Consider the following 22,497-nt stretch of genomic DNA (forward strand, 5'->3'; position numbering starts at 1 on the left):
AGTGTGGGACGCAGACATCCTAACTGGGGTCTTAACTGCTAGACTGCGCACGTATTCCTTAAAGAAAGACTTAAATTGGTCTTGAGAGTATAGTATCCTAGGAGAGTTTGGATGACGGTGATCAACACTATGACACAGCCAAATGAAGGCATTTTATGTGCCTGGGTATGGAAAGCCAATTGCTGCTACAGTGGGCTCCTGGCTCCCAGTTTCCCTGCTTTACATAAACTTTTCCATTTTCATTTTCAGGCGTTAGTGTTTTCTCAGAGTATAAACTATGAGGCAGTAGATGATTACTTCAAGTTGCAGTAAGTATGACTTTTTAAAGGAACTTAGTATTAAATATAATGCCCAGATTATTAACTTGTAGGTATTCTTTTATTTAAATGTTAAGCCTCATATCCTTTTAACTATCCAAATCCCAATGTTGTTTAATGTTTGGAAGACATGAAATTAATATTTAAATGTATAAAATTGTAAAAAAATTCTTGTAGTTCAATGGAAACGTGATCTATCTGAAGGTTCTCATTCATTCCAAAGAAATTTTTTTAAAAAGGACTGTTAATTTAAGAATATTCAAGCATGTTTTATCCCTAGTTACCATCTCAAAGTCTCTTCATACTGTCTTTATGCAAAAGGAAGAACTCTGTTATCACAGAAAGTTTTTAACCTGAGTAGAATCACATGAAACACCATCTTTGACTCTTAGGTAATATAGCACTTAGGCATTTAACTTCTGTAGGAAGACAACCAACTTGGAATTCTATTTGAAAGTGCTTTTATGGTTATCTTTATAACAACTTTGTTTGCTGAAAAATAGTATGTTTTCTAAGAAAATGTCCATTTTTCTTTAGTCTGCTTCTAATGTAAGTGACTGAGTACCTGCTGTATACCAAGCATTTTCAAGGTGCTCAAAACAACACGGTAAACAAGAAGGACAAAGTTCTGGTGTCTTGGAAAAGACAAACCTGCAAGTAATCAGATAGACTAAATCCCTCCTAATACTTATAAGTACTATCAAGAAAAAGAAAACAAGATGTGACAGTGACCAGGAAGTAGGGAGCAAATGCTGCCTTCAACAGAGTATTCAGCAGAGGCTCCATTCAGCCCTTTCTCCTTCTCCCACCAACCTTTCTCTGTCCTTTAGCAAGTGTGTGTTCTTTTGGGTAAGTGTGGTTTTGAAAAGCGTGTTGCTGTAGAATGCATATCAAATTATCCAAGGTTGTGTAAGTGTGTGTGTATGTGTGTGTTTCCAAAAAGCAAAAACTTTTGCAGGCATGGGGTGTGAATGAAGCTTTCAAAACTTCTTTTGTTATTTTTGAGATTTTTTTGCCTGAGCACAAAATGATGTGTGTGCACTTGCTAGTCAAGAACAGCATCTGTCTGACTGCTCCAGTTTGGATGTGATTTAAAGTGTCTTCCAGGGGTTCATGTGCTAAAAGCTTGGTCACCAATGTGGCAATGTTGAGAGGTGATAAAACCTTTCTTAGAGGTGATAAAACCTTTTTCAGGAAGGTAATTAGATTATTGAGGGCACTGCCCTTGGAAGGGATTCATGGAGTTCTGGCAAGATTCCAGTTCTTACGAAAACTGGTCATTGTAAAGGGAGGCCACTCCTTGAGCTGAGTCTCTTCTGCGTGCAGTTGTTGCCCTTCCTCCTTCTCTGGCCTGTGTAGCCATTCAGGGTGGTCCTTACCAGAACTGAGCAGATGGTGATGCCATGCTCTTGAACCTCCAAAACTGCGAGCTAAATACACGTCTTTTCTTGGTAAATACCCAGCTTTAGATATTTTGTTAAAGCAGCAGCAAACAGGCAAGAGCCTTGATCTACCTTTGGATACTAGTCATACTATGCCGCTTAATGTGGTTCTGGAAACTGACTTCATGACTTACTCTATATTGTTCAAAAGGTGTTATCAATAGGAGGGGGAGAATGTGTAAGTACTAGGGGGGACCCTTGCAACACCACCAGGAAGTAAGCAGCTCAAGACGCCAGCAGCAGAACCCCATCATCTGAAACTAAGGGTGCGAATAAAGTAGGAATATTGAAACACTGACAGGATGCTCATTGCTGTTTTCTACTGTACCAGCCCTACAGTGGCCCAAACATGGGCTATCGTGAGGTGGAGGCAGCTTTCAACGTGAGCACAATGCAGAGCTGCCTTAGCAGAAGCAGCGAGAAGTCCCCACCAGCACCACCCTCCACGCCCCCTAGCATTCTCACTGAGGTTCAAACTCACCATCCACAGAGGACTTCTCGTTCATCAGGCCTTACCTCTCTCGTGGTTCTATACTAACCTCCATGAGTTGTTTTTTTCTAGAAACGACAACACAGGTTCTGTGCTTGTTAATCTTCGACCCAGTGAATATTCAAAAATGTGCCCAGCATCCCATTGGGTAAGTGAAATAGGTTGAAGATCAAAAAATTTACTTAAAAAATAATGTGTAAGTGGTAAACTAAATAATAGATATAACCTCCACATAATACCACTCCCTTGTTACTTAGCAACACTTAATAATGCTTTACTGTAAAAATAACACTATTTTATTTTGAATACAGAAGATGAGATTTCTGCCTTATCATCTACACAGTGGGATATACATGTAAATTTGTACAAAAATGTAAAATTACAAGGTTTTAAAAATACATAAAACTGTAAAGGAAAACTAAAATCAATGGGAAAAACTAAAATTGAATATGGTTTGTCAAGTAAGACTGCCAGTCATGTTCATATTTATCCTGCATTTACTCATTCAAAAGACTCAATCACTTACTCATTCAAAAAGCTTAAGAGAGTGTGATTTACACAGTTATCAACCAGCTCGGAGGGAGGCGTGGGCATTTAGCATGGTGGTTAAGATGTCTGTCCCATATCAGAGCACCAGGGCTCAAGTCCTGACTTGCGCTTGGTTCCAGCTTTGTGCTTATGTGGACTCTGGGACTCAGCAGTGATGGCTCAAGTAGCTGAGTCCCTGCCACTCACACAGGAGACCTGGATTCAACTCAAAGCTCCTGGCTTTGCCCTAGGCTAGCCCCAGCTCCCTCCCCCTTCCCTTCCCCCTCTTCCTCCTCCTCCTTTTCCTTCTCCTCCTCTTCTTCCTCCTCCTCCTCCTCCTCCTTTTTATGTATTTATTTGAAAGCCAGAGTTAAGAGACAGGGAGAAACGGGGGGTGGGGTGGGGGGATCTGATCTTACATCCTCTGGTTCACTCCCAAAGTGGCTACAATGGCCAGGAGCCAGGAATTTCATCTGGTTCTCCCATGTGTGTGGCAGGGACCCAAGTACTTGGTCCATTTTCCTCTGATCTCCCAGGTGCATTCGCAGTGACCTGGATTGGAAGAGGAGCAGCCTGGATCTGAACCAGCACCCATAGGGATGCCATCATTGCAGGCATCAGCTTTACCTGCTATGCCACAATGGCTGGCCCCAAGGCCGATGCTTCTAATCTGAGTTCCCATCCAAGCCCTACCACTCACTGGCTTGAATACTCTTAAGTCTCTGCTGCCTCGTTTGTAAAAGGGGAGAAATGTAGCATCTATCTTGTAGGATTGTTGAGAGTATTAAATGGGATCGTTTGAAGAAAGTCCCCAAAACAGTGCCTATCACAGAGTAGTTACTCAGTGTTGCTGGTTTTGTCCTTTTCTGTCCTCTTGGCCCTCCTCCCACTCCCTGGCAAGGATATTTCAAATCTAGCCACCCATCGAGCCACTGCAGATAGTAGTGCTGACTTGCTCACTGAAATAAAATGGAAAAATGTGCGAAAGTCCTATAGGTAACAGGAAAATATGACCTTGTGGAGGCAAGTCCTCTAGTTAGTCAGGGCAGTCAAAACACAGCTACAAAGTTCACTCAACCCCAATGTCCATCCTTTAGGCTTCCATTACTCATGAGTAAGCAAGCCATCAGCCACACAGCTAAATATCAGACACAGGCCCAGCTCTGTATGGACTCAGAACTATGGCCCACAAAATTCCTTTCCAATTGATTGAAGCTTGGCCCTTGTTCAGCCTGCTAGACCAGGTGGACATGGACTGACACACTGGAATAGGAAGGAGCCTGTCATCTTTGTCACCTTGTCCTCTGAGCCAAGCAGCAGAGCACCAACAAAACTAGCAGCTCCACAAGGCTGCATCCCACTTTTTAAGCAAATGCCAAGGACCAGAAAAGCAGAAATGCAGGGCAGACCCCCAGAGGGCCACGGTAATTCCTTCCAGGATGAAATTTTCACAGGGAGAGAAAACTACAACTCTGTCTCATGCATTCTGATCTGTTGTTCTGTTCACTTAGAAGAAATTTTCTGTATCTGACTCAAAGCTGAGGCAGGAGCAATCCCACCTTACTTCTGCATGGAAGATAAGTGTTTCCATTTATACTGAATGTTAGAATTCCCTCTAACTGAATCTCTAGACCTGGGGAACAAGTAGCAGCAGCAGCGGGTACCCTAGCAAAAGGGCTTAGTCATGCTCACCACACACTGTACCTGCAGCTGCTTTTCAAGGTTCACCTGCAGGTCAACTCATATTTCTCATTCTGGCCATGGTTGTGGATTCTTACGCTTAGGGTTACTTTTACCTAGGACCAAGGAGAGAAGCAATATTACAGATGAGACCACCAAGTGATGATGGGTCTTCAGCATGATGGATTTGAGGAACTTAGTCAACCTTGTGTGTTACGAAAATAATCAGTAAAAATAAAGGGAAGTTCCCTGTTTCTCAGCCTATTTGATGGGAAACTAATGACTGAATAATAACCGGCAGCAAGGACTTCGGATAGAATTGTTGAGAGAACAAATCAGGTCCCCACAGGTGAGAACAGGTGGCGTAGGACGTAACATCAGTGAACTCCCACTGCAGAGCAGGCCTTCAAGATGAAGCCCAGAAGGTCTTGGTGTAGCAGAGATGACTCTAAATCCATCAAACTTGGCTGCACATCACTCCTCTACCCCCACCCTCCTGACCCCCAAGTCCTTATAGGGTAGGGAGTAGTCAGATCTTTCCAGATTGCCTTGTGGAAATGTGGAATATATCAGGACAAGTTTAGGAAAGAATGCACATGTCTTGCTCCCACTTAGAAAGACTGGTACAGAGGCAGGGTAGACAGCAGTGAGGCAGTATCCTGGAGCCAGTAGAAATAGAAGAGACATTGCAGTTGAGGGGTAACTAGGATGCTGGTTAAAAAGAAGTCATGACTCCCTGACTTAAACACCAGTGATTCTTAGTAGTAAATCTAAAGTATTCATTCTCTCATTTAATTTTCAAATCCTTGCTATTTTCTTTAGGCTTCCTTTCATGTTTATATAGTAATTAAGTATAATTAGTTCCATATAACCTGTATATTATTTTTAAGCAACACATATCTCATCACTTACAGTAAGAGTTAAGATATTTGGCATTTTGCAACAATTCATTTTCCTAATAACAAAGATTTAATGAAGTAAAAGTCTTTCAACTTTAGATATAACACATTTCAGCTACTAGATACAGCCTGTCTGCAAAACTTTATTTCCATCTAATTTAATTTTTGTATGTAATATTCATTCTACCATGTTCTTGCTGCAAACTATCCAATCTGTTAAAAAGAGATGGGAAACATTGCTGCTAATGGCAGAGGTGCATGGTGGCAGGGATGGGGGTAGGGTAAATGCACTATACCCATCGCATCAGACTCCAGTGGAATTGCCTTTGCTTGTTTTCAGGCTAGCCTTTTGCATATCAAATGCCATTCTTGGTCATTTCTAGTCTAAGAAACAAAATGTCATGGTACTACCTGTCTGTGTGATGCTGTTAATGGATTTACACCTGCCTTTCTCAACTCTGTCCCAAAATTTACTTCCAGAGAATCATGGACTATGTTAGCAAAATTGGCCACAGTCCTGTGACTGACATTGCAGGCTAATTTGTGACATCTTGCATGTTGTGCTATGGGATCCACAGTTTTCAAACCACACACATATATGCATTTCTTTTAAAAAGCAATTAAGGGGGCCAGCATTGTGGCATAAAGGTAAAGCCACCATCTGCAATGCCAGCATCCCATATGGGCACCAGTTCGATTTCTGGTTGTTTCACTTCTGATCCAGCTCCGTACTTAATGTTCCTGGGAAGGCAGTGGAAGATGGCCCAAGTGCTTGGGCCCTTGCAACCATGTGGGAGACCTGGAGGAAGCTTCTGGATTCTGGCTTCAGACAGGCCTACTTCCTGCCATTTTGGCCATTTGGGGAGTGAACCAGTGGATGGGTGACCTCCCTGTCTCTACCTCTCTGTAGCTCTGCTTTTCAATTTAATTATTTATTTGAAAGGCCGAGTTACAGAGAGGCAGAGGCAGAGAGAGAGAGAGAGAGAGATAGAGAGAGAGAGAGAGAGAGAGAGAGGCTTTACCTGCTATACTTCAGTGCCGGTCCCAATAAATAAATCTTAAAACAAAAACAAGAACGTGATTTAAAAAAAAAAAAAAAGCAGTTTAAGAAGGGCTAGTGTTGTGTTGCAGTGGGTTAAGCCCAGACCCACAGCACCCACACCTCAAATGAGCACCAGTTCAAGTCCCAGATGCTTCACTTCCAATCAAGCTTCCTGCTAATACTCCTGGGAAAGCAGTGGAAGATGGCCCAAGTGCCTGGGCCCCTGCCATCCATGTGAGAAATCTGGATGGAGTTCCAGGCTCCTGGCTTTGTGCTGTTCCATTGTAACCATGTGAGAGATATTTCTCTGTGTCTCTCCCTCTCGCTTTCTATAATTCTTTCAAATAAATGAATAAGTCTTTAAAAAATAAATAAATAACAAGCAGTAAAGAATAATGTTTAAAATAAATATCCACAGAGTTAGGGTAAGGGTTTAATATTTAATAGTTGGCCTGGGAACTGGCATTGTGGCACAGTGGGTTAAGGTGCTGCTTTTGACACCAGTTTCCCATATCAGAGCACTGGTCCGAGTTCCAGCTGTTCTGCTTCCAATCCTGCTCCCTGCTAATGCACCTTGGAAAGCAGTGGAAGATGGATTGAGTGCTTGGGTCCCTGCCACCCATGTGGGAGACCAGGATGGAGTTCCAGGCTCCTGTCCTTGGCCTAGCCCATCCCTAGCCATTTGGGGAGTGAACTAGCAGAAAAATCTCTTTCTTTTCTCTCTTTCTCTCTCTCCCCTCTCTGTCATTTTGCCTTTCAAATAAAATAAATATTAAAATAAATATGCCAGTGTTATGCCCCAAGTCCGTGGTCCCCCGAAAGTCACACCACCAGAGACCAAAGTTGAAGCTAATAAGCAGGGTCGTTTTTATTACGAGTTTGAACTCGGGCCTCTCAGTGCCTCCAGGAGAGGAAGCCCCCCGAGCCTAATTTTTACAGAGTTTTTATTATCATGTACAAGCAAGTGTTAAGGGGATGCTGTAGATCAAGTTATCACTTCTGGTAAGTCCCGACATCACAGCTGCTGACTCCGGGGTAGTGGCTGGTTGTTATCTAAAGCTTTGAACCCTATAGGTATAGATAATTACTTTACATTCCTGGACCTGGGTCAGGGTAGGGTCACAGCTGGCCAGATGGAGGGAAGGGGAGTGTACGATAGCGAGTGCCAGGAATGGGCAGCGGTTCGGGTCGTACAATAATCAACTTAATATAGTTACTGGATTACTTAGCTCAACATCTAACATAATACATATTATAAAGTCAAAGACATCTAGCATTGCTTCTTTTTACTAATGGTTGCCTAACAAGCTAACGTGGTTACACTTTAGGTTACATTGAAATAATGATAGCACTAGTACAATGGATAATAAAGGCATAGTAAAAGCTGGTTGTGCAGGTGCCTTCTCACCAGCACTGTGGCATAGCAGGTAAAGCCGCCACCTGCAGTGCCGGCATCCCATATGGGTGCCGGTTCAAGGCCCAGCTGTTCCGCTTCCAATCCAGCTCTCTGCTATGGCCTGGGAAAGCAATAGAAGATGGCCCAACTCCTTGGACCTCTGCACTCATGTGGGAGACCCAGAAGAAGCTCGTGGCTCCTGGCTTCTGATCAGTGCAGCTCCAGCCATTGTGGCCAGTTGAGGAGTGAACCAGCAGATGGAATACCTCTTTCTCTCTCTCTCTCTCTCTCTCCCTCCCTCCCTCCCTCTCTTCCTCTCATTCTCTCTCTGTGTAACTCTGACTTTCAAGTAAATAAATAAAATTTTAAAAAAATAGGGGGGCAGTGCTGTGGCATAGTGGGTTAAGTCTCTGCCTGTGGCACTGGTATCCCATATGGGCACCGGTTCTAGTCCTGGCTGCTCCTCTTCCAATCAGCTCTCTGCTATGTCCTGGGAAAGCAGTAGAAGGTGGCCCAGGTGCTTGGGCCCCTGCACCCACATGGGAAACTTGGAACAAGCTCCTAGCTCCTGGCTTCAGATCAGCCCAGCTCCTGCCGTTGAGGCCATGTGGGGACTGAACCAATGGATGGAAAACCTTTTTGTCTGTCTCTCCCTCTCACTGTCTGTAACTTTACCTCTCAAATAAATAAATAAATAAATCTTAAAAAAAAAAAGTTGGCCTATTTACAGGGCTCTTATGAATACTGAGTGTTGCTGTTTAAAGTAGGAATAAAAGTAAGATGCTATTTTACGTGATGCTACTCAAGACCCTAATATAGTACTGGTTTTACTAAAATGGAAAAAAAAAGTCAGATTGGTTGCTAGATATGTCATAGGAACCTGCCCACTGAGTCAGGGGTGCAAGCCAGCAGGATGGAGTTGGTAGTCATGGTTGTAGAGATGAAGGGAAAAGAGATTCAAATGATTCCCCCAGGATACTGCCATAAGCAAGCAGAGAACAACCCTTGGGCCTCCTGGGTGATAAAGATGAAAGAAAGCAAGCGAAGGGCAAAGCTGATCAAAGAGGAAGGAGGAGAACAGCCCTAAGCAATAGAGCAGAACCTTACACTTAAAAGGTCATTGTAGGTGAGCATCCCTAATGTAAAAATTTGACCCAAGTACTTGAACATCTGAAGCTTTGTGAGTGCCAGCAAAATACTACAAGGGGAAAATTGTGCACCTATCTTCATGTGATAGATCATAGTAAAAATGCAGGTGCATTTTGCATAAAATTCCCTTCTGCCAGGGACAACAGGTTAAGCTGCTGCTTGGGATGCCCACATTCCATATTGGAATGCCTGGTTCAAGTCCCAGCTACTCCAGAATTCAAGTACAGCTTCTTGCTAAGGCACCTAGGAGGCAGTGGATAATGGAGTGACCAAGTAGTTTTCATTTCTGCAACCCACATGAGAGACTCCGATGGAGTTCCTGGCTCTTGGCTTCTTCCTGGCATACCTCTGGCTATTGTGAGCCTTTGGGGAGTGAACTAGTGGCTGAAGGATTAATCAATCTCTCTGTCTCTATCTCTCTCTCTGCCTTTCAAACAAATAAGTACTTTTTAAAAATTACATCTGCCTAAGAGTATATTTTTTAAAAATTACCTCTGCTTATGAGTATAAGGTGTATACAAAAACATATTAATTTCGTGTTTAGAGTTGGTCCTAGCCATTCCCTCATTACCTGTAAGTGTTTCAAAGCATTTGAAATACTTCTGATCCCAAGCCTTCTGGATAGGGGATGCTCAACCTGTTATTTAAGATAAAAATATGACTATTTTTTAGCTCTGGTAATGTTTTAGATCATGTGGATCTGAACTGTTAAACTCACTACCAAAACTGCTTCATTTTAGGTATTCCAAATATCTGTTGGCTGTGACATTACTAAAAGCATCCTGGTCAAAGGGCAAGTATATTTCCATTTGAACTCTCCTTGTCTTTATGATTAAAACAAATGGTGAATGAAGTGTTATTCACTAATGATAATATGTTAGCCTAGTAACTGACACATCCGTGGTGAAATTCAAAACTCAACTGGGAACTGGGCATTTAGCCTAGCAGTTAAGTTTCCCGTATTCCACACTGAAGTACCTAAGGTTCAATTCCTGGCTCCAGCTCCTGACTCCAGTTTCCTGCCAATGCAGACCCTGGAGGCAGTGGTAATGGTTCAAGTGATTAGGTTCCTGCCGCCCATGTGGGAGATGTGAATTGAGCTCCTGATTTGGGCTAGGCCCAGCTCAAGTCCTGTTACAGGCATTTGCAAAGTGAACCAGTGAATGAGAGTGCTCTCTGGCTCTTGCTCTCTCTCTCTCTCTCTCTCTCTCTCTGTCCCTCCCTTCTTTTCTCCTCCCTCCCTCTCTCCCCCCTCCCCCTCTCTCTGTTTCTCCCTTCCTCCCTCCCTCTCTGTCTCTCAGACAATTCAGTTGGCATTGGTATCCAGTTTCAATTGATTTGAACCTTTTGCAAAGTCAGATATTGTGTTTGAATCATACTAAAAAGTAAATAGTTAACATCTTTCTCTATTACCAGTATTGTTCTCCATCTTCCCTAAAAGCTAATTTCTATCTTTTTCCATGATCTCTCCCAGCTCTTTAATTCAGAGAAAGAGAAGAAAGGAACACCTAACTTCTTTTTTTTTTTTTTTATTTTTTTTATTTTTGACAGGCAGAGTGGACAGTGAGAGAGAGACAGAGAGAAAGGTCTTCCTTTTGCCGTTGGTTCACCCTCCAATGGCCGCCGCGGTAGCACGCTACGGCCGGCGCACCGCGCTGTTCCCATGGCAGGAGCCAGGTGCTTCTCCTGGTCTCCCATGGGGTGCAGGGCCCAAGCACTTGGGTCATCCTCCACTGCACTCCCTGGCCACAGCAGAGAGCTGGCCTGGAAGCGGGGCAACCGGGACAGGATCGGTGCCCCGACCGGGACTAGAACCCGGTGTGCCGGCGCCGCAAGGCGGAGGATTAGCCTGTTGAGCCACGGCGCGGGCCAAGGAACACCTAACTTCTAATCTCCATCCTACTGAAGCCAGTTAGAATTTTTTAAATTCCATTAAAGAGTTGCTCCAACCCACCTCAGAGAAGACTGCTTCCCGCATCATTTTCTATGGGAAATGTTTTAGAGCAAACCTGACACAACTATCAGTGGTTCCTCCTGAGAATTGGCCCAAGGTGTGAATTTCACTGACCTCCTTGTGGTTCTCAGTGAGGCACACTGGGTGCTTGACATTTGTTTACCACAACTCTGTTGTCTCTATGTGAGAGAATCAAGGTCAACATATGCAGATCTGTTTAGTTGACAATAAATGTGTAATGGAGACATCCATTGGTTTTGAGTCTCTTGCATTGGTTAGGAGAAGGACTGAGTACCTAGAATCCAGTCCTGCTTTGCCTTCTAATCCAGCTTCCTACCAATGCGCCTGGAAGGCTGGGGATCATGACCCGGTATTTGGGTTCTTGCCGCCCATATAGGAGACTCAGATGGAGTTCTGGCCTCCTGACTTTGGCCAGGCACAGCCCTGAATATTGCATTTGGGGAGTAAGCCAGCAGGTGGAAGGAAGATCTCTCTCCATGTCTGTCTCTGTCTCTCCTTTTCTCTGTTACTCTGCCTTTCAAATATATAAATCATTAAAAAAAAAAAAACTATATAGGGTATCAGCCTTCATTCTTTTTCTGAGTCAGAATTTTAACAAAATTTGACAAAAAGGAGATTAGTAGGCACATGAAAGTTTAAGAATAACTTGTATTTCAAAAGTTTACATGGGGCCGGCACCGCGGCTCCTAGGCTGATCCTCTGCCTGCAGCGCCGGTACCCTGGGGTTCTAGTCCCGGTCGGGGCGCACCGGATTCTGTCCCAGTTGCTCCTCTTCCAGTCCAGCTCTCTGCTGTGGCCCGGGAAGGCAGTGGAGGATGGCTCAAGTGCTTGGGTCCTGCACCTGCGTGGGAGACCAGGAGGAAGCACCTGGCTCCTGGCTTCAGATCGGTGCAGCACCCTGGCCGTAGCAGCCATTTGGGGGGTGAACCAATGGAAGGAAGACCTTTCTCTCTGTCTCTCTCTCTCACTGTCTAACTCTGCCTGTCAAAAAATAAAATAAATAAATAAAAAGTTTATGTGGAATAAAATTGCCTGAAAAAATTTATCTTCATTTTGATAGACTTTTCAATGAAGTTATTGTTACTTGTGTGTGTGTGTGTTATGGTAACTTCCTGAAATTTTTGAAAACTTTACATAATATAAATTTACCATTTAAACCACTTTAAAATGCTCAGGGGCATTAAGTAAATTCATAATGCTGTACAGCTAGCACCACTCTCTAGTTCCAAAATATTTTCATTGCCCCAAAAGGAAACTCCATACCTAGTAAGAGTTACTCCCCATTCTCCCCTCTCCCAGCCCCGGACAACTACTCAGCTGCTGTCTATAGATTGGCCAGTTCTAGATATTTCACATGACTGGAATCATACTATATATGGCTTTTTGTGTCTGGCCTGTTTCAGTTGGCATGTTTTTGAGGTTCACTAATGTTGAAGCATGTATCAATATTTCATTCATTTTTATGACTGAATAAAATTCCTTTGTATGGGATGTGCCATATTTTCTTCATCCACTTATCAGTTCATGTATATTTTCAATGTTTCCACTTTTTGGTTTTTGTGAATGGTTTTGATGTGAATATTTGTGACCAAGTTTTTGTTGAAACAGCTGCTTTCAATTATTTTAGGTAAATACATAGGAGCAGAATTTCATGTAGGTACATAGGAGTAGACTGAGTCGAGTGGTCATCCTATGTTTAATTTATGGAGGAACAACCATTTTTTTAGCATTTTTCAAGAATATATTTTTATGTTGTTAACTATTGTCACCATATTGTACAGTAGATCTCTTGAGGTTATTCCTATCTAACTGAAATTTTGTATTCTTTGACCAATTTTCTCCAACTCCCTAATTTTCTATAAATTTTTAATAAACATGTATCAAATATAAGAGATAAATGAGAAAATTCAAATTCTGATGTTTTCAGAAACATTTGTACAACTGATTTTTTTTTTTAAATAGAAATTCTAGGGTCACACACTGACCACAGAGATTCTAATTCAGTAAATAATGATTTTGTCATACTATCCATTTTGAAAAATTACTGTTAAGTTTGTTTAAATATATAAGGAATTATAACTTCATTATGTTTTTTTACAGATCTAGTAGAAACAGCTGTCTTCCCTATGATTTTTCTTATGTGATTGACAAGTAAGAAATAGTATTTAACATAAACACTAAGTTTTATATTAATGTAATAATAATAATTTATGGTTAATACTTTCTGAAATCCTGTTAGCATCCATATATGTTTAGCCTGACATTGTACAGTTTTAGCATTAAATAAAATGTGTTAGCTCTATAATTACCTCATTGGAAACATACAAGAGAAAGAATCATAATATTCTCCTTCAGTTTAATTGTTTTTTTAAAAAGGCTCATTTACATATTTGTAGTCTCAAATCCTGTGTTGTTCCCACCATTATAAGAAAGACTTGAGAACATTTTTTCCTCCCTAGTTTTTCTCTAATGCTACATGACTGTAGTTAAAGTTATGGATTTACCAGGAAAATTTTGACGTCACTCTACTAACTAAATTTTATGCCACATTTTGCATTTAATTTTATGAGTACTTAAATAATATGATTATTATTAAAGAGTAACTAAACAAAATGTGACTTTTAGCTTTTCTTTAAAAATTTTAAATTGATTACGCTGTCAAAAGTGTGGAACCCCATACTTCTAAACTGTTCATAAGAGCTTTTGAAAGGCTGTGAAATTTTCTAATTGTGTTTCATTAAAATCAGGGAAAGAATGTTGAGCCAGTAGGCGTATCCCTTAAGTAGCTGTGTTAACTGTCATGGAAGTCAGGAAGGGAGGGGCGGGGAGCCCACATCCTCCAGGTTGCCGGGCTCGCCACCCAAGGCAGTCAGTGAAATGGAAGAGGTGAGGAGAAAACGTTTAACAGTCAGTGACCACGCTGCCTTTTGGTGGCTGAGCGGGAGCTGAACCTGAAAGATAAGAATATAAAATAGGCTGGATCCCTGGGGTGTCAATTCCCTGAGCGTGGTGAGGTATGTGGCTGGTGACGGTGATCCAAGTTTGAGGACTGACAAGACTAGAAATCTGTGGGAGAGGGTGCTTTTGAGAGAATATACCTTTGGGTTCATGAAGAAGATGGATTGTGTTAAGGAATCTAAGGCAGGAAGTAGCTGAAGTTTAAAAATACACATCTATTATCATTGATTCTGAAGCACCTTTTTCCTTCCTCTATTAATAACCCGGGAAGAAGTACAATAAAATAGCACAATGAGCGTGAGCGTTATAACTGTTCATCCTTCCCAGTAGTATAGGAATGCTTGTCGGCTTAAACAAGTTTCATACAGTTTCTGAGAACGGCGCCGTAGCTGCAGGAGGACAAGCATGCACAGCTGGTTGTTGTACACATGCATTTGTGTGTGAAGTTACCTGAAACTTAGTGAGCACTCAGTATTTTATAATTACATTCATCCGCCTGACTTGTGATACCTCCTTACCTCTAAATAAAGCCACACTGTTTTTAAGTTTGGAAAGACGAAGCTTATCATGAAAAATGTCCTTTTTTTGCAGGTCATATCTGAGGGGTCGACCATCTAAAAATTTGGTAAGAAAACTGTAATTTTAGGGGCTGGCACTGTGGCATAGCAAGTAAAGCCTCCGCCTGCAGTGCTGGCATCCCATATGGGCACCGGTTCTAGTCCCGGCTGCTCTACTTCCAATCCAGCTCTCTGCTGTGGCCTGGGAAAGCAGTGGGAGATGGTCCAAGTGCTTGGGCCCCTGCACCCGAGTGAGAGACCCAGAAGAAGCTCTTGACCTCCTGATTTCAGATCAGCCCAGCTCCACCCTGCTGCGGCCATTTGGGAAATCAAACAGCAGACGGAGGATATCTCTCTGTCTGTCTCTCTCTCTCTCTCTCTCTCTCTTTCTCTCTCTCTGCCTCTGCCTCTCTGTAACTCCACCATTTCAAATAGATGAATAAATCTTAAAAAAAAGAAAACTGTAATTTTGTCTGTGGGTCAATTATGTAAGACAACTAAAACAACTTTTCCTTTTCTAGGAAGTAAAACATAACTGGGATGTCTATGGCTGCCCTATGAGGCTGCATGTTTCAGAAAAGTTTCAACCTGTCCTTCAGTTGTAAGTATATTCTCATATTTTTTAATTTATTTCAAAAGTTTCAAAATAAAAATGAGAACAAGACAAATTACTCATGAATTTAATAATAAAAGTATTTTGAGTACTCAGCATCTGCAAGATTTATTTTTAAAAAATTATATTATTTCGGCCAATGCTGCGGCTCACTGCGCTAATCCTCCGCTTGCGGCGCCGGCACACCGGGTTCTAGTCCCGGTTGGGATGCTGGGTTCTGTCCCGGTTGCTCCTCTTCCAGTCCAGCTCTCTGCTGTGGCCTGGGAAGGCAGTGGAGGATGGCCCAAGTCCTTGGGCCCTGCACCCGCATGGGAGACCAGGAGGAAGCACCTGGCTCCTGGCTTCGGATCGGCACAGCGCGCCGGCCGTGATGGCCATGTGGGGGGTGAACCAACGGAAGGAAGACCTTTCTCTCTGTCTCTCTCTCTCACTGTCCACTCTGCCTGTCCAAAAAAAAAAAAAAAAAATTATCTTATTTCTTCAAAGTCAGATTACAGAGAGAGAGATACAGAGACAGAGATCTTCCATCTTCTGGTTCACTTCCCAAATGGCAGCAATGGCCAGGGCTAAGCCAGGCTGAAGCAAGAAGGCAGGAGCTTCCTCCAAGTCTCCCATGTGGGTGCAGGGACCTTCAAGCACTTGGGTCATCCTTCGCTGCTTTCCCAGGTGCATTATCAGGGAGCAGCAGCCAGGTCTGGAACCATATGGGATGCTGGCCTTGCAGGCAGTGGCTTAGCCCACTGTACCACAACACCTGCTCCAAGACTTGGTTTTCAGTACTAGTTAAACATAGTCCCTGAATGTTTTAGGAGTTTTCATTGGAGCAGCTGAGACCTACGTGGGTGACAGATAGAAGATCCTTCTCAGGGTGCAGGCAGCAAACTGCTGCTCCCTTTATCCTCTCTAGATCTCTCCCCAAGCTCCTACCAGCATCCTTACCTTTTTCATAGAAACTATCTTCCCCAGGTGCCATGCTTTTTCTTTCCATGAGCTGATAATAAATGACAACTTTTAAGGAAAGAAACTAGACTGCTGGTAAGGACATTGATGGTATTTTTAGTGTTTCATAATAAAAATATGAATGAAGTGCTGTAAGGGAGGCTTTTCCAAGTAATTTTGCATTTGCTTACTTTTCCTCTCTGATTTTACTCTTTATTCTTGGTTTATGGTTATAAAGTTACATAGCTTGTTACAAAACTTAAAATACAAAAAAACCACAAGCAACAAATGCCCCTTGTTTCCAATATTTTAGCTATTATAAATGAAATTGTGGTGAACGTTCGATTGTGTTTGGACACTTGTCCAGCTGTGCTGCTAGGATTAATTACTAGAAGTGGAGTTCCCATTGTACAACACCAAAATTTTAGTCAAGCCTTTCAGCTTTTAGGGACCTCTTGTGCTCCAATTTAGTTTTGCCACCAAAGCGTTCCCTGTTGGGATCTAGGAGGCCTCTGTCTGCATGTTCTGTTCCCAGCTGCCCCTCCCATAAGGTATAATTCTAAGATTATACCTGAGCCTTTTCCCTTTTGTATCCTGCTCCTACAGTCCCTCTGCCATTGTTTTCTGTGCTGTGAGAATGATCTGTCATCTTCTTTAGTTTTATCACCTTCTAGACATCTACTCATGTCAGTGTTTCTCCTGGGCACCCAAGGTGCTTTTCCTCTACCGAGGCTGATTTTTTGTTTGTTTGTTGTTTGTGTTTCTTGTATAATACTTAATCCTCCAGGAATTTTTTAAAGAGTCATTTTTTTATTTTTTATAAAGATTTGCTTATTTCTTTGAAAGAGTTACACAGAGAAAGAAGGAGAGGCAGAGAGAGAGAGAGAGAGAGAGAGAGGTCTTCCATCTGGTTCACTCCCCAATTGGCCTCAAAGGCTGGAGCTGGGCCAATTGGAAGCCAGGAGCCAGCAGCTTCTTCTGGGTCTCCCACGTGGGTGCAGGGGCCAAGGATTTGGGCCATCTTCTACTGCTTTCCCAGGCCACAGCAGAGAGCTGAATCAAAAGTGGAGCAGCCGGGACTCAAACTAGCACCCATATGGGATGCTGGCACTGCTGGCAGCTTTACCTGCTATGCCACAGCACTGGCCCCAAGAGTCATTTTTTTTTATTTGAAAGACAGAGATACAGAGAGAGAGAGAGAGAGAGAGAGAGAGAGAATCTTCCATCCACTGGTTTACCAACTCCCCCAAATGGCTGCAATGGCTGGGGCTGGGCCAGGCGGAAGCCAGGAGCCAGGAGCTTCTTCTGGTCTCTTACATGGGTGTAGGGGCCTAAGAGCTTGGGCATCTTCCTCTGCTTTCCCAGACATATTAGCAAAGAGCTGGATCAGAAGTGGAGAGGGGAGCTGGCTCCATGGTTCACTGGGTTAATCCTCCACCTGCGGTGCCAGCATCCCATATGGGCACCGGGTTCTAGTCCTGGGCTACTCCTCTTCCAGTCCATCTCTCTGCTGTGGCCCGGGAAGGCAGTGGAGGATGGCCCAGGTGCTTGGGAGACCAGGAGGAGGCACCTGGCTCCTGGCTTTGGATCGGCATAGTTCCGGCTGTGGCGGCCATTTGGGGAGTGAACCAACAGAAAAAAAAAAAAAAAGGAAGACCTTTCTCTCTGTCTCCCTCTCTCACTGTCTATAACTCTACCTGTCAAATAAATAAATAAAATCTTTAAAATAAAAAAGAAAGAAGTGGAGAGGCCAGGATTCGAACTGGTGCCTATATGGGATGCTGCTGCTGCAGGCAGGGGCTTAGCCTTCTACACCACAGTGCCCTACTCCCCACGTGCCAGGAATTTTTTTAAAAATTAACATTCTCTCTCAGAGATGTGCCAACTTCAAATCAGCTCATCATTATTAAACACCTTTACATGAAGCACTGTGCTATCCACTGGAAATTTAAAGATAAATAACAGGATTTGTACCCTCAGATGCTCAAGAGTCTTGTGCATTAGATACCTATATGAGCTGGTGTTCTAATTGGAAAGATGGAAGGGAACAGCATGTGGATGGTTGGTATTGAAACTCAAAAGAAGCCACACATACAAAGAATTACAGAAGTAGTGGGAATAGGAATTTTCCAGAGGAAAAAGGGAGATAAAGGTATCAAATTCAGAGACCTAGTAAATTAGTATTGTCCACTGAATTGGACATTTGTGATCTTTCTAAAGTAGTTTCTACGAAGTGGCAAAAACAGAAGCCAGCCTGCAGTGGATCAGCAAAGTGAATTATAGGTTTGCCAATAGAGGCAAAATATAGTCTACACTTTTTCTTTTTTTTTTTTATTCATCTGAAAAGCAGAGAGACAGAGAGTTCTTCCACCTGCTAGTTCATCCCCAAATACTTGTAACAGCTGTGGCTGGGCCATGCTGAAGGCAGGAGCCTGGAACTCTACCTAGGTCTCCCATCTGAGTGGCAGGGACCCAACTAGCTGAGCCATCACCACTGCCTCCCAGAGAACATATTAACAAGAAGCCAGAATTGGAAACAGAGCCAGGACTTGAACCCAGGCACTCTGATATGGGACATGGGTATCCCAGACAGCATCTTAACCTCTGTACCAAATGCCCACCCCAGTCTATCTACCTCCATCCCTCTCTCATTCTCACTCTCTCTCTCTCTCTCTCTCTCTTTGCCATTAGCCTTTTATGTGATAGTAATATGGCAGATTGAGTTAACATGAATCCTTCCCCACTCACAGTAGACACACACAACCTGGAATCAAACACAACAAAATATTTTAAGAAGTAAAGAAGGGGGGCCGGTGCTGTGGCATAGCGGGTAAAGCTGCTGCCTGCAGTGCTGGCATCCCATATGGGTGCTGGTTCTAGTCCTGGCTGCTCCACTTCTGATCCAGCTCTCTGCTATGGCCTGGGAAAGCAGCAGAAGATGGCCCAAGTCCTTGGGCCCCTGCACTGTTGTGGGAGACTTGGAAGAAGCTCCTGGCTCCTGGCTTTGGATCAGCTGTTGTGGCCATCTGGAAAGTGAACCAGCAGATGGAAGACCTCTCTCTCTGCCTCTGCCTCTCCCTCTCTGTAACTCTGCCTTTCAAATTAATAAATAAAACATTTTTAAAAAATAAAAGAAAGGGGCCAGCGCCGTGACACAGTAGGTTAATCCTCTGCCTGCAGCGCCGGCATCCCATATGGGCAGCCATTCTAGTCCCGACTGCTCCACTTCCAGTCCAGCTCTCTGCTATGGCCTGGGAAAGCAGTAGAAGATGACCCAAGTCCTTGGGCCCCTGAACCCACGTGGGAGACCCAGAAGAAGCACCTGGCTCCTGGTTTCAGATCGGCCCAGCTCCAGCCATTGCAGCCAACGGAAGGAAGACCTTTCTCTCCGTCTCTCCCTTTCACCATCTGTAACTCTAACTCTCAAATAAAATAAATAAAATCTTAAAAAAGAAAGAAAGAAAAGAAACAAGTCCCAGGCATGTGAGCCAGCTGAGGATATGTCATCCCAGCTTCATCGTATTGCCAGCATTTAAAGGATAAAGGAGGTACTTGGAGGTATAGGCTCTGGATTAATTGATTTGCAGTTGTAAGGGGCTCTTGGAAGAGTCATTTATTAGCTCTAAGAATTGGCTGACCCTGAGCGGTCCCTACAGGATCAGCAAGACTCCAGATGTTAAAACATTGGGCACAGAAAATAAAAGACGTGACTAATACAGTGATCTATGCGTAAGGGTTAAACACAGTGGATTTGGAGGCCAGCAGAACCCTGTGAGTACAAAAGTAGATCTGCCGTAGTGGAGAAGTTACAATTTGTTGGGAAACTGGAAGTTGCCAACTAGAAAAATTTCTGAATTTCTCAAGTTGAATTGTCACCCTAGCCTACATGAAAATAAACTATGTTAATATGGCAAATATTTTTGTCATGTATTCTCAATGAAAAAAGTAAAATATTATCAAATATAAACACAGAAATTTGGGGCCATGCAGTTCACCCTTCCAGCCACTAGATGACACTACAGCTTATCGCTCGTGTGAGAGTCAACCGCTGCAATGCAGCTCACATAGTTAAGTTGTTTTTTTTTTAAAGTAAAACATGGCTTTGCAACTAGTTCTAAATAATTTAAGAATCTGATGACTTTCAAAAGGTGCAATCAAGCATCATGCTCCTTCCAAAGCTGCTATAATTAGTTTTGCTAAACCTAACCCAAATTTTTGCAATTATATACCTAAGTGTGTGTGTGTGTGTATGTGTTTGCATGTGCCTGCCCCCACATATTTTCCTGTGGAAAGAGTGTCTGGAGCTCTCCTTAGGGTTTTACAGTTTTCCTCCTTGGTGGTGATCCTCCTCCCCCACCAAGAACAAAATCAAGCACCAATATCCTGATCTCTAGCTGGGCATAGCTGTTTGTGTTCTGGCCTTGAGTTCATCTCTTTGTGATTTCTTAAAACTAATGACAATGAAGACAAAATAGCTCCTTGGATACCACTTTTTGACCCTTAGAGTTTTTCTGCCTCATCTATGAGAATGGGACAATAACTGATTTTTGTAGCCAGGATTAGATGGTAGCAAGTTGGAAAGCCAAATGCAACAACTGCAGGGTGAAACAGAGATTTGGGCACTGAATAAGGAGTTGCTGTCAAGGATCTATTATTTTTCTCTGTGAATAGACACAGCTGTGAAGCAAGAAATTATATCAGAAAGTGGGGCAGCAGGTCCCAAGAGCCAGCAGCCTGGAAGCAAGTGTCTGAGAACAAAGTCCTAAGTGATATTTCCACCCAAGGGATACCAGAGACAAGTTCATTCAGAAAAATGAGCAGTAACTAATAGAGAAAGAAGACGTGTAACCATTTTTATAATCAGAAGTTGTAGTATGCAAAGTGTGACTTTATCCGCAACTAAACTTTAGTGTTGGTCTCATGCCCTATTTTCCTATAGCAGCAGGGGAAAAAAGTAACATAAAATGCTACATCTCTTTTAGAACCCTCTGAGTTTGCACTCAACGGGGCTTCTACCCAGTCCCAGCATCAGGGAAGGGTTCTCCTTTCCCTGCTGACTCTGTTGGTGTCCGTTGTTGGTAGGTACCATTGTCCATTCCCTGGCAACTTTGCATCCCAGCCTACCCCAGCGCTTTCCCACACTGTGGAGCCTATGAGACTCAGCCACATCTTCCAGCTGCTTCCTCCTGGGACACCTGCCGCATCAGTTCTCAGCACAGGAATCGTGCAGCTTCACTCTGGTCCATAAGGGACCAACCGTATTTGTTGATGAAATGATACCAGGGCCCTTGCTTTGCTCTTCCTTCCATCCTCCCTGCCTTTCTCCCTCCCAGCATCCATGACAACCTGGCCTCAGCTACTGTCACCCTAACAATACATGGTCCCTGTCAAAGCAAAGAGAACTTCGGGTTCCAACTGTTAAGGAAAGTAAGTTTTCTTCTTCACTATTACTAGTTTTTTTATTTGGAAAGCTGAATGAAATAACATGTCAAAATAGACGCATACAGTAAATACCATTATTTTACAGGTAAGAAGATTGAGGCTTAAGAGTCTAAGTAACTTCCCAAGGGTCACACAAGTGAAAAAGACAGGATTTAAACTTAAGCCCATCTGAACTGAACGCTGGAACTCTTGACCCCTCTTACTTTACACTAACCTTTTGTTTTCGTGTTCTCTGTGTCTTTCAGATTTAACGATAGTGGCCACATGGAAGACATTCCAGTAAATTTCTTAGTATGGGAAATACATGGCAGGGATGACTATAGCTTTAATAACACGATGAAGCAGGTATGGCGTCTTTTACATTTAAAAAGAATTTAGCATGCAATTAGGCCTTTCTACACGTGCTGTCCTATTTTTTTAAAGATTTTTAAAAATATTTATTTATTCATTTATTTGAAAGTCAGTGATATATAGAGAGAGGGAGAGACAGAGAGAAAGAGAGAAATCTTCCATCTGCTGGTTCACTGCCCAAGTGGCGGCAATGGACAGTGCTCGGCCACGCCAAAGCCGAGAGCCAGGAGGTTCATCTGGGTCTCCCACGTGGGTAGCAGGGTCCCAAATGCTTGGACCATCTTCTAGTGATTTTCCCAGGCCATTAGCGGGACCTGAATTGGAAGTGGAACAGCTGAGACATGAACTGGTACCTATATGGGATGCCCGTATCACCACTGGTGGCTTTACCACTATGCTGCAATGCTGGTCCCACATGCCTTTCTATTTTATTGACTTATTAATTTTTAAGTAGAAATACCACTGTTTCTCAAGAGTATTGACAAGGGCTATAAACAATAATCAAACCTCAAAATGTCAGTTTCGCTCATATACATTATTTTTTTTTTTTTTGGACTCTATATATTAGTTACCACAAATCAGGGGAAACTGGGGCCATCACTGTGGCACAGTGGGCTAAAGCCTCTGCCTGTGGTGCCACCATCCAACATGGGTACCGGTTCTAGTCCTGGCTGCTCCTCTTCTGATCCAGTTCTCTGCTGTTCAAGTGCTTGGGCCCC

General features: G+C 43.1%; 1 protein-coding gene across 1 annotated transcript in view; it reads left to right on the forward strand.

The window, feature by feature from the left end:
- The window catches only part of CATSPERE (catsper channel auxiliary subunit epsilon), a 162,909-nt gene that overhangs the window by 106,958 nt on the left and 33,454 nt on the right, over window positions 1–22,497 (forward strand). Inside the window, exons 12-18 of the mRNA XM_062210795.1 lie at window positions 250–308; window positions 2,322–2,397; window positions 9,684–9,736; window positions 13,019–13,069; window positions 14,468–14,501; window positions 14,955–15,034; window positions 21,673–21,772. Of these exons, the coding sequence (XP_062066779.1) occupies window positions 250–308; window positions 2,322–2,397; window positions 9,684–9,736; window positions 13,019–13,069; window positions 14,468–14,501; window positions 14,955–15,034; window positions 21,673–21,772 (453 nt within the window). The remainder of the gene's footprint in view (window positions 1–249; window positions 309–2,321; window positions 2,398–9,683; window positions 9,737–13,018; window positions 13,070–14,467; window positions 14,502–14,954; window positions 15,035–21,672; window positions 21,773–22,497) is intronic.

This window comes from Lepus europaeus, chromosome 14, assembly GCF_033115175.1.
Source record: "Lepus europaeus isolate LE1 chromosome 14, mLepTim1.pri, whole genome shotgun sequence".
Taxonomy (NCBI): Eukaryota; Metazoa; Chordata; class Mammalia; order Lagomorpha; family Leporidae; genus Lepus; species Lepus europaeus.